Raw genomic sequence first — 12,845 nt, forward strand, 5'->3', positions numbered from 1 at the left:
AAATGTGAAGAATGCTAAGCTATGTTCTTTCATCAAAAGCTGCTTAAGATTATCTCATTAGAGAAGGCTAATTTTGCCTTTAAGCCAAATAATGTAGTGATATTTCATTAAAATGCACCATGAAAACAGTGGGTGTGCTTGACTTTTGAAACTGCAGCAAGAAAGTTTGCTGATTACGACTGCAGAAAAGGCATTATTAAAGAAACAGTTCTCCATTTATAAATAAACTTTTCATAAGGTTCAGTTGACTGACATGTAACATTCCTTTTGGTTAGAACAGTGGTTCTCAAAAGGTGTGGCAGGAGAGGATGGCAAGCATGGTGGCTAGATGCAAGGACAATGAAAGAAACATTTAAACAGTTCAGAGTGTATAATATAGTATAGTATCAAAAAATCTTTTTTTATTTGCAGAATATGGATAGAGATCTTTTCAAAAGAGGAAACAGCATCAAATGATACTGAGGACAATTCTAGTTGTCGTTTATAATTATATTTTGGGAATGTTCCATATTCATAGCTGCATTGTTTTATACTTTTTGGATGTCCCATGATCATATTATAAAGTAGTTGTGTTCTGCGTTATAAATCAATCACTGCTAGGAGTTGTTATTCCACCCCCCCGTCCCAGTATTTCTTGTCACTGCCTTCACTAGTTCTGATTTAAAAGAGAGGAAGAGCTGGGTATCATCCGCATACTGGTGAACACCCAGCCCAAACCTCCTGATGATCTCTCCCAGCGGCTTCATATAGATGTTAAAAAGCATGGGGGAGAGGACGGAACCCTGTGGCACCCCACAAGTGAGGGCCCAGGGGTCTGAACACTCATCCCCCAACAACACTTTCTGAACATGGCCCTTTATCTGCAAAAAAACTTTGCAAAATCATTGCAGGAGATCCTGGGGTCCTTACCAGGCTCCGATGGTGAAGGTGGTTTTGTTAAACTGCGAACCACCTGAAAGAGTCTCCTGCTGCTGTTTTCTGCAGATGCAGTAGAGGCGGTGAAGAAGGTCCTATTCGCCATCACTATCACCACTTGTTAGGCTCAATGTTGAGCTCCAACCTGTGTCTGGTCCAGTTCAGAATGAGTTTTCTGCCACCGGTGGTCTAGCAGTCTCAGCAGTTGAGCAACTCACTGCAATAGATGATGACTAATGAGGCCCACATCCCTCTCAGTACACCATGCAGACACTTACATTGCCTGAGTTCTTTGGTGCCCTGGTAGTGTGCAAATGTGATGACTGACATTTTTGTACAGAAGTCTTTATGGTCCGCAGAATGTGTTGAGTTTTTCAACTTCCATATTCCAAGAAATGAGGCGTGCTAATAAAAAGTTGTAATATGACTTGGGAATTCAAAATATATTTTGATTAAATTAATATTTAGATTACTTGGTAAGTAAAATGTATGTAAAATTGCACAGAAATCATTAAAAGTGAGTGCCAAGTACGTGTAGTTGCTTTATATTGATATTTTATTATTATTAAGCATTAACTGACATTGTCAGAAGGTAATATTGAAATTCTTTGGTTTTCTGAAAGCAGTTTATGTGCTTCTTAATCAAATATAGACTTACCCAGCTAAATGTTGTCCAGTCACAAAAATAATTGCAGATTTGAATTCTTCACAGCCAAAAACATATTTTTAAGACCCCTCACTGAAGAAATTTGTGAAAATTAAGTTTTACCCCCTGAAATGACACGCTCTATAATGTGGCAGGAATCTGGAGCTGCTCCTCTTTCTCCCTGCTGTTCTGTCTCTCACAGCTTCTGTGTCCTGTGCATCCTGCAAATGAGGAACCTCAGGCCACAATAAATTCTTGCCCTCATTCCCAGTTCAGCTGCCGCCACTGACACTTAACCTTTTGCCCTGCTCTTTCCAGGCACAGATCCACACTTAAAGCTCTGTGCCCGAGTGCTGGGTTTTGTTTTTGTTTTGCCCTGGAGCTTTCTCCTTGAAAACCCTCTCAGGTGGAGCAAGCGTCAAGTCAGGTTATCCGTGGATTTCCATTTGCTCCGATTGAGCTTTAAAGAGCGGGGTTTCGTGGGGAAAGCTCCATTGCAAAATAGGCTGCTCGGACTTGGCGTTTTAAAGCACATACTGTGCCTGGAAAGAGCAAAGGAAAGGGAAGTGTGAATAAGCTCTGAATGTATAAACCACGGATAAGAGACCTGAGTGCCCTCTATGTGCTGCTGGACTCAAACTCCCACCATCCCTGAGCATTGGACGCACTGGTTGTGCCTGAGGAGAGGTGTAATTCCAACAACATCTAGAGGCTATATTTAGTCATTACTAAATTTTGCTTCTGACTTCTGGTCCGAGCTGACTTTCTTCCTCAGTTTTTTTTTTTTGGGGGGGGGGTGTTGTTTGTTTGTTGCAAAATGAATAACATCACTTTTTATATTTTACAAACAGCAAGAATAAACTACAAAAGAAAATACCCCCCCAACCTTTTCCCTCAGTAATTTATGTCTTTTATGTGTAGCTTTGAAAATGGCCTCTTTTCCTCCTTTCCTGACATGAGTTTTTCAACTGGGGGTGTGTGTGTGGTGTGATCAACTGCTCATGTATGGCTGAGATGTGAATCACTTGCTCAATGAGGAAACTCCCCCCCCCCCCCATGCTTGGCTAGGCCAGGGAAAATGTCGCTGTGGCGATCACACACGGGGCCCTCGGACATTTGACGGTCTATTGACCCTGTGCCACCACTGCAGTTGCTTTCTTTGCTGCCACCACCCCCTCATGGGGACACACAGAGCCCAGACAGTTGTTAACGTAAACAAATAATCAAGTTTATTTTTAAGTTCAGGAATAAGCGTATGGTGTCGGTTTATTTTTCTCTTGTCAGTTTCTTAAATCTTAGTCCCTACAACTTCAAACTGAATTATTCCCAACTTTCTATCTAACTCCCTAACAATTCCTCTCCCTCTCTCACAATACAACTCTACCAACCCACTGCCTGTTCCACCCTCCTCCTTCTCCAACCCCCAAGCCTCAACTCCCAACTGACAAGCCCCAACTCCCAACTCCCAGACCTCAACTGTCAACCCCAGATCTCAGCTGATTTTCAAAACCTCCCACTCTATCTTTTACTCCCCCCCCTTGCATTCTCACTGGCCAATCACATCACACCCATTTTAACCCTTTCATTGGCACATCCTAGGGGCAAACGCCACAGTCGCCATGGAAAGAAATCTCTTATTCTTTGAAAGGAGAGGTGAGATATCTGGAAATACCCTATTATACTTTTGGAACTGCTAGGGTGTCAATACTCTTATGAGTAGCATTTTCACTTCATTCTGTAAACCTAAGAATAGAAGAGTTAGATGCTGCCTCCTGTCCCCCCCCCCGCCCCCCGCCTCTTCGTCACCATGATGTCTGAGCAGGGGAGAGTTGAAAGCTCACATCAGTGTTGTAATTTTATCCATGGAAACTAAGTACAGAGCATTTAAGAACTAAATATAAGCACCACTAAAAACAATTCTATTTCTGAGTCTTAAATAATATTGACTCTAAAGATAGAATTCCAGTGTGAAATATTTGTGAAGCAGAAAAGGTATAAAGGAGAGAGAGAAATGCTATCCTGACTTTTGTATGATCTTCCCAGGAGTGTCTTGCAAGACTTCTAAACTGATCCATCAAGGCAATTCTCAAGCTCCTAAGTTCTTATGTACTGTGTAGATGAGTATTTTGTTATGAGTTCACCTGGCAGTGAGCCCAATGATTATGATGGTGTTATTCCAGTAACTTGGGAGGCGTTCTGTTACGGTCACATGCCTTTTTGTCTCAAAAGAGAGGCAATCCTCATAAAATTATTTTAACTAAAAGACATGTGAATGTTGTGATCCAGTGTGTGACAGCATGAAAAATGTGAATTCCATTCCAGGGCAAGGATTGAAAATAAACTTGGCAATATCATAATTTCATTATGCAAAACTATGGTGACACCAGACTTGGAATACGGTGTAAAGTTCTGGTCGTTGCACCTCAAAGTTGCTTTTGTCTTCTCTGAAGCTTCCAACTGTCACCTTCATTGGGGGGCAGTGGGGGGTGTCCTATTTTACCTCAAGAGGCAAAACGGTATATGCCACCCCTGCACAATCTTATACACCACTATCATATCCCCCTTAACCTTTCCCCTAAACCAGAAAGCCCAAGCTGTAGTAATCTTTCCTCATAAGGATGTCATTCCAGCCCCTCAGTCGCTTAGGTTTTCCATTTCTGAATTTTCTCTCTACAGTATCCTTTTTTGAGGTGCAACGACCACAACTTTACACCGTATTCCATGCTCACACATAGTTAACCTGTACAATTTCCTTGCACATGATGTAATGATGATCACCAGCTTGAGCGGCTTGAAAACAGAATTTTCAGATTCATAGAGGGTTGGGTTATCAGTGGCTCCTAGCCATGGGTGCTGCTGGAGGCACCATGCCCTGAATACCAGTTACAAGTGGGTTCTGATTGTGGGCTTCCCAGGGGTATCTGGTTGGCCACTGAGAAGAGGATGATGTTTTCAGCGGATGCTGTGGAAACAGGCCTTGGCCTGATCCAGCATGGCTCTTAGGATAGGTGTGACATAATACAAAGGAGCTGCCACACCTAAAAGAGCAGAGAAAGAGGGAGATCCATAAATAGCTTAGGCATCTCTTTCCTCCTTCCCGCCCAACCAGGTGCCTCTACTCATGTGAAAAAGTCACCTATACCAGTTGCCACTTTGCTTGCTCCCAGAGAGCACTTTTCCTGTGCTCAGAATAAAATGGAGGAGGCTATCAGGATAGCCGCTCCTGATATCCAGTGAAATGTGGGCATGTTTACAATGTAGGAGAGGGTGAGCCAGTTCAGATAGGAACTGAGCAGGAAGAGGAAACTGGATTTTTTATAAAGGGAATATTTATTGAGACTTTTCACAGGCAGCAAAGGAGGTACTGGAGAGCATACTGGTGTAGTCCAGTTGAGGGTTTCTTCTGCTGAAGAGAAACAAAGCTGTTTCTATTCAAAAGAAGTGAACCCATATCTCAGTTTGATAAGGAATTTCAGTTGCATTTGCAAATAAAGCTACTTCCTTGTTTTGGTCAGATAAAACAAATCACATCTTGTTTCACGCCTGTCGTGGACAGTTGAACATATTCCTTTTCCTTTTCCTTTTTTACATTGTTGAGGTTCTTCTGGTATCTTAACTGTTTCTCCCGCCACATACTTAACCTTATTACTTTGAAAAACATAGTTCTTAGTATTCAGCATAGTTGATGAAATAAATATTGACCCAAATGCCATTGTTTGCACCAGGGTACAAATTCTTACTTGAGTAACTGCCTGCACAGTGTAGAATCAAATGTATATAGTTTCTGAAAATTAAGCAGTCTCTGTGTCTTAAATACCTCGGTTGGTTAGAGTGTGGTGCTGAAAACTCCAAAGTTGCAGGTTTATTCCCTTATGGGATACCTGCAGGGTCCTTTCCAACTTTGCAATTCTATGATTCTAATGAGCATCTAATAAGAGATGTAGAAGCATCAGCTGCTAGAATAAATTGCGATCAGAAATTCTGCAGCCGCTGCTAATTTATAGAAAGGGTTGTATCACCCTTCCCTGTAGAGCATAGTTTTGACATTCAGACTTAAACTGGAGATTTTAGTTTCTGTTGCATCGATGTGAAGCAGGTATTATCAACAGAGTGGTGATGATTCTCAGCTAGGTAGACTTGGGTTGAAATCTCTGTTTACCTGTGAAGCATACTGGGTGGTGTTGGACAAATCACAATCCCTAGCGGGGAACTACAACTCCCATTATCCCATTGGTCGTACTGGGTAATGGGGATTGGAGTCCAACAACACCTAGAGGGCCACAGGTGCCGACCTCTGCTTTACCTGAAGAAAACTCATAGAATGCTGTGAGGGCAAAATGGGGTAACTTTCACATCTGGCACCTTCAGCTCCTTGGAGAGACAGAATGAAGAGATATAAATGTGTGTGAGAGGAGAAACTGTGTATATTTCAGATGAAGGTGACAGTCGGAAATCCCTGTCAGCATTACGGCTTTGGGGCGTGATCCTTGGTGTCTGTATCTCTTGCAACAGTGGGCTTGCTCCACTTGACGGAAATTTGCAGCAGCATTCTGCTGGCACAGATCTCTGGGAAGCCCAGCAGATTGGGTGTAAATCTTCCCTCTGGTGCCAGAGGACAAGAAGATTGATTGCGGGTAGAGCTGGCAAAACAAGAAGATCTGCCTGTTACAAAAACTGAGGAGCAAGAAAAACTGCTCCAACACCATGTTTTGAAGTTGGCCGTAGGCAGCTTTGGGCACAAATTGGTTTCTTGTTGTATTTTGGAAAAGCACCTAGGTCGTTGAGGTGCCAAACAAACAGTATATATTTAAACAAAACAGAATTTCTCCTTGTCTAGTGAAAATGCCGCAAGCTGCTGTGTGTAATTTTTCTGTCAAGATGAGTGAAAAGTGGCAAATGCCCTGTGCTTCCAGTGTTACAGGCCCTGGCAGGTATATTTGGGAAGACTTTGCCTTGCTCCCTGTGTTACTTCTGGGCAACAGGACGGGGAAGGTTGACAAACACCAAGCAGACTTTTCAGTTTTCTTTCAAGCCACAGCTGTTTGCTTTTGTGTTTTCTAGTTGTTGTTCTAAAATTCTGTACAGTGGAATGGCGGGGTTTAATGGTGGCCGAAAACTTGTCAGCTTCCGAGATTATTTTCTTCCTGCCTTGCCCTGCTTTCCTCCAGCAGAGAGGCAGCATTCTGTGCTCACTGAGCACGATCAGTTCACATTGCAGTGCTTTTTTTTAGGGGAGGGGGAAAATCTCCCCTGGGTTCCCCCCTCCCCCAAAATACTGCTGCAAACCTCCTCTTCTCCTAATAGCTCCCTCTTTTGTGTGAATGGTCCTGTAAGGACTGTCATTCAGATAATTGTGCTCATTGTTAGTATATGCAACTGGGACCCTGCAAGAAAAGTGCTTCCCTTCAGGGCTCAACCCATTCTGTCTCATCCACAAACACAGTGTTTTCCTGTCCACTGGCACTCACCATTTTGTGCCTACTCTTACATGCTCAGTCATCATTGGACTGTATGTGAGTTTGGGTTCTCTTTGTGTTTGTTTGTTTCTTTGTTTTTGCAGGGGTTCAACACACGTGTGCCTAGCTCTAGCCCAGGGCCACCCAACATTTCATACCAAGGGGGGGGGCACACACTGCCTTGTCGCATGGCTGGGGAAACTCAGCCAGATGGGCGGGGTAATAATGATGATGATGATGATAATAATAATTATAATAATAATTGGGGTGGGAGTGGGGCCAGAATTTGACACCGGCCCCAGCCCTTGTGCCACCTTTTCAAAGGTAGCAGAGCAAGGCATCAGGCTTTGGGAAGGGGGTATGCAGCTCTGGCAGGATCCTGGAGCCCCCTTGCCTCCTCCCCAAATCTGGGAAAGCGCTAACTAGGTTTTGGGAAGGAGGCTGGAGGACCGAAAGGCAGTGTGGGGGCTGCAAGGACGACGGTGACATCACATGTTGCTGAGGGCTGCGAAAAAAGGCATGTTGGACTGTGCTGATCCAGCTATACTTCATAGAATGTACAGTTAATGAAGTAGAATCATAGAATTGGAAGGGAACACGAGGGTCATCTAGTCCAACCCCCCAATGGAGGAATCCTTTGCCCAGTGTGGGGCTCAAGCCCATGACTGTGAGATTAAGACTCTCATGCGCTACCAACTGAGCTATCAACCAGAGGTTAATTTCTTTATGTGTGTGGACAGCTCTCCTTTTTAAAATGAGATGGTTCTTTCTACATTTATCACCATTCATGGTTAACCCCAAGTCTGCTGGTACTTTTTTCTTCGGGGTGTATGGCTGTGAAGCACAAGCCCAGAAAGACTTGAAAATATGATGATGATATAAATCTGGTCACAGGTACATTCCATCTCAAGTAAAGGTTAAAAAAAGAAAAGGTAAAGAACCCCTGGACAGTGAAGTCCAGCCAAAGGCGACTGTGGAGTGTGGCACTCATCTTGCTTTCAGGCCGAGGGAGCTGGCATTTGTCCACAGACTGCTTTCTGGGTCATGTGGCCAGCATGACTAAACCGCTTCTGGCACAACAGGACACCGTGACAAGTGCCAGAGTGCACAGAAATGCCGTTTACCTTCCCACCGGAGCGGTACCTATTTATCTACTTGCACTGGTGTGCTTTTGAATTGCTAGGTTGGCAAAAGCTGGGACAGAGCAATGGGAGCTCACCCCATTGCACAGATTTGAACAGCTGACCTTCCGATCAGCAAGCCCAAGGCTCAGTGGTTTAGACCACAGTGCCACCTGCATCCCCAGTTACTTTCTATGGTTCTATGGTAGCCTTTGTCTTAAGTTTTGTCAAAGTGTATAGTAAAAGATGTTAGTGTTTTGCTAATACGTTGGAGAGGCAATTGATTCTTTTCCTTTTGGAAGAGCTCTCTGAAAGATGCTCGCATGATCTGCTCGTTTGTTTCATAGCCTCATGACTGTGTCAATACCATGCTAGGGGAATGTGCGGCATTTCCTTGCTTACATTAGCAGCTGGAGATCCATAAATGAATGGTTTGATTGTTTTCCCCTCCCTCTAGATCTGCTGATCCAAGTGGAATGTCTCAGAAAAATGGGTATATTGATTTTCAATGCATAAATAATATAAGCAGTAGGAATGTTTTGCTGCATAATTAAGCAATGAAATATCTAAAGTATATTTATCCAAATGGTGAGGTTTGTGTGGAGGTGACCAGATTAAGTTCAAAAGAATGTAAATGAGTAAACACCAGGGGTTTTTTGTAGCTGTTGGAGAGTCTTCATAGAGTTATCTTAAATCCGTTTGAGATATGCTATCTTTCAGATGGTACTCATTTTTCTTTGGGAAAGGAGAAACAGTAAACTTAAAAGTTAAATAAAATAACATTCTCAACCAAACTTAAGTATTCAATTTCTAATTACAGCAGACACAATTTATAGTTTTAACTGAGGGTAATTTTAACTTCTGAAAGTCAGCTTGCTGACACCGTGGCCAAGAAGTGATAAAAGGTTATACTTTCCCTCCCTTTCCTCCTTCACCAAATACGGATCACAGAGAGATCAGTATGTAGGATCCAGCACAGTCCATCTGACTAGAAAGAGGGCTGCATCTCACCTACAGGTGGTACTTAACATCACGGAAGCTGGCTCTGCTACGCCCAGAAACCTCACCAAGATATTGGAGAGGCTGCGCCTCCACGCTCACATATCTCCACATGTGGTGGGAATGCCCTAAAATCCAACCGTTCTGGACAGCAGTCCTGCAAGAGATATGCAAAATAGCTACACAGGTATTAGAATTCACCTAAGAATGTTAAGAATGTCTTGCTATATTTTCATGCGCATGGGCTTTCTATAATATAAAATGTTCACTCTCTCATTAAAAGGTTGGTTGAATTGCTTGGCATCTGTGGTTTGGTTTTGCTGCAGGATTGAAAAAAGGGCACAAACTGCTTACAGTATCTTCTTTGACATTTGAAAGCTGGAATATCATTTTGATTAGTTGCTCTTCTTTTTAGGCCCAGTTCTCATAAACTGAATTAATTCCTGGGAGCAGGAGACTCAAATGGTTCAGGACTCCTTGGTTACAATAGGGTGTCTCATTTTAAGGGGTGAAACTTAATTTTTGGCAGCAAGTGTATTGGGGGAGCCTTGTCCAGAATTATCTCCTATGTGGCACAATTCTCCCTTCTTTCCACCTTTAACTAGAATGCAGGGGCTGTGTGGCAAAGAAGAACGAGTGGTGATTCGGTGGATGGCACAGATGTGGTGAAACAGGGTAGACTATTGTTGGCATCCATCTGTATTGAGAGACAGTGGAGTGTGCCTCTGGGGGTGAAGTCTAATCGCTGTGTTAGCAGCAGTTCCTGGGGCACAATTCTGGGCGTGTGTCTGGAGGTCCTGGGCTGCCCGGATGACAAGAGTCCCCTCTCAGTCTTGCTGATGTGGTCCAAAGGAAAGCAGACTTTTGGCGCCCGCTTGGCTGCAGGAGTTGGCTGGAAGGAGGCATACAAGGTTCCATCCAACAAGCTTTGGGATTGCACTCCAGATTGATGTCTAGAAGCAGAGTTTTCCTTCTCCTGGATGGGCTCTTCTGCCCCACACTTCCCTCTACAGCACAGCGACCAACTATACAATTTGTTTAAACCTTTCTGATTGCGTTCTAAAGTCCATATTTGAGGCACGGCTCTTAGCAGACTGCTGTAATCTTTGTGCATAGAAATATTTCCATCCTATGTGTGTAAAGCAATGCTGTTTGTTGCAGGAATTTTTGTTTTTTCTTTCATAAATATTTGTTTCAGAGTACATCCATACGGCTCATTTAGCCAAGAAGGGTTTTGATTTATCATGTAGAAATGAAGCTTCTCTAAGAAATGGCCACATGTGTAGGTACGCAACACAACTGGAATGTCAATAGCTGATAAAGTAGTTCTTGACTGATAATGGAAATTTACTTTGGCTTGAAATTGGCTTTTGCTGTCTAGCCTTGATGAATTGTTAAGCCAAACAAGGTGTTCAGTGGTGAGTGCAGGAATTGGCATGGATTATTTGTCTGTGTTGTTTTGGGAAAGTAAGAGTGAATGTCTGTTTGAAATGGTCCTTCAAAGCAATTTGAAAAATGCATATGAACTGTGGCATATGAACATATTGATGCTCTTTACTCATGTTGGGACATTTTTTGTGCTGAAGGATTTCTTTTCCTGTTTATGTGTGTACTTGTTCCTATGTCTCTTCCCCTTTAAACCTTCTCTACTGCTGATGAAAATAGCATAAGCCTACTAAAAATCTGACTCCCCACAATTTGCTCACTTTATTTGCTCTATTAGTACAAGAACATGTCTGTTCACAGTGTGCGCATATTAAATGGATTTGAGGGATACTATCATTACATCATTTTTGCTGAACAGGTTTCCACTTGTTTAAAAGCATCTGTTCTCAGTTCTTGCAAATATGTTTTCCCCCTTTTGAAACTGTTTTATAGCATCTTGTACCATAGAGTGCATTTGAGTTGCATGTGAACCCCCCCCCCCAGTGGCAGTCTGTTGTTTCTTATTGTGTTGTGTCAAAGCACTGACTAATGTGGGAGAGATGTTTTCCCCAGGACTCTGTACCTGGCTGTTCCAGCCCCTACTCTAATCTGCATTGAGGGGGTTGCATTCTTTCCCTGTTTGCTGTGCAGAGCATGGGACTCCTGGATGCAAGCTGGTACTAAAGCATACTCTAATTCTTTTCTTATTCTGTGCTGCTCATTCCAGATTTAAAAAGGTCTGTCATTTCCAAACTGTGCACCTCCAGGATATATGCTAGTGAAAAACAAATGAATTAAATGATGAAAGGCTCCCGTGTCTGGCTGTTGTGCCTCTGCTTGATATACTGCTCTGGCTGTGCCTTTTCCCAGTTAGACTCAGTTTCTGAATTGTGCTTTTGGCTGAATCACCCAGTAGCCCCCAATAACAACATATTTATCCTCACTCTGAGGAGGATGCCCCTTGCATCTCAGCATGAATCACAATTTGGACATATCTGGAACACGAACCATGCCAAAATAAAAGAAGAAGGCTTTTCCCAGCATTAATAGTTCTTGTGCCAATGAGAGGTAAAGTTTTTTGGGGCTGCTCATCTGAAATGGCCTGAAAATATTTTAATTGAAGAGCAGCATAAAGATTCTTTAAATTCTGAATAAAGTTTACAGAAAAACTGAAATAGATGACAGTAGATGGCTGCTTATACACCTCACTAGGAGGAAGGATTACGAACCAAACCATAATCATGGTATCCTTCTGGACCGTCATGGGCGGTTGGGATCTGGGGGCATTGTTATACAGTGGTTCTGCTCCTTTCTCCTGGACCATGTCCAGAAAGTGGTGTTGGAGGATGAGTGTGCTCAGTTGTGGGGTGCCTCAGGGCTCCAACCTCTCTCCCATGCTTTTTAACATCTATATGAAGCCACTGGGAGAGATCATCAGGGGGTTTGGGCTGGGTGTTCACCAGTATGCGGATGATACTCTTTTAAACCGGATCCAGCGAAGACAGTGAAGGTCCTGTGTGAGTGTCTGGAGGCGGTTGGAGGATGGGTGGTGGCTAACGGATTGAAGTTGAATCCGACAAGACAGAAGTATTGTTGCTGGAGGACAGGGAACAGGCAGGTGTGGGGGGGGACGGACTCCGTGGTCCTGAATAGGGTAACTGTGCCCCTGAAGGACCAGGTACCCAGCCTAGGAGTCATTTTGGACTCACAGCTGTCCATGGAGGTGCAGGTCAATTCTGTGTCCAGGGCAGCTGTCTACCAGCTCCACCTGGTACACAGGCTGAGACCCTCCCTGCCCGCAGACTGTCTCGCCAGAGTGGTGCAAGCTCTGGTTATCTCCTGCCTGGACTACTGCATGCACTCTATGTGGGGCTACCTTTGATGGTGACTCGGAAACTGCAATTAATCCAGAATGTGACAGCTAGTTTGGTGACTGGGAGTGGCCACCGAGGCCACATAACAGCGGTCTTGAAAGACCTACATTGGCTCCCAGTATGTTTCCGGGCACAATTTAAAGTGTTGGTGCTGATCTTTAAAGCCCTAAATGGCCTTGGTCCTGTATACCTGAAGAAGCGCCTCCACCCCCATTGTTAGCCTGGACACTGAGATCCAGTACCGAGGAACTTCTGGCAGGTTCCACACTGCGAGACGTGAAGCTACAGGGAACCAGGCAGAGGGCCTTCTTGGTAGTGGCACCCGTCCTGTGGAATGCACTCCCATCAGATGTTAAGGAGCTGAGTAATTGCGTGTCAAGGCCCCGCCCCCCTCCTTTGATGAATAAAA

At 43.8% G+C, this 12,845-nt stretch overlaps 1 protein-coding gene across 1 annotated transcript in view; it reads left to right on the top strand.

Annotated features, from left to right (window-relative positions):
* The first annotated feature begins 3,096 nt into the window (after window positions 1-3,096).
* The window catches only part of PPFIBP1 (PPFIA binding protein 1), a 106,339-nt gene continuing 96,590 nt past the window's right edge, over window positions 3,097-12,845 (top strand). Inside the window, 1 exon segment of the mRNA XM_081927905.1 lies at window positions 3,097-3,214. Coding sequence (XP_081784031.1) covers window positions 3,181-3,214 — 34 coding nt within the window. The 5' untranslated portion in view covers window positions 3,097-3,180.

The sequence above is a fragment of the Podarcis melisellensis genome (genome assembly GCF_964234715.1).
Source record: "Podarcis melisellensis genome assembly, chromosome: 10".
NCBI lineage: Eukaryota > Metazoa > Chordata > Lepidosauria > Squamata > Lacertidae > Podarcis > Podarcis melisellensis.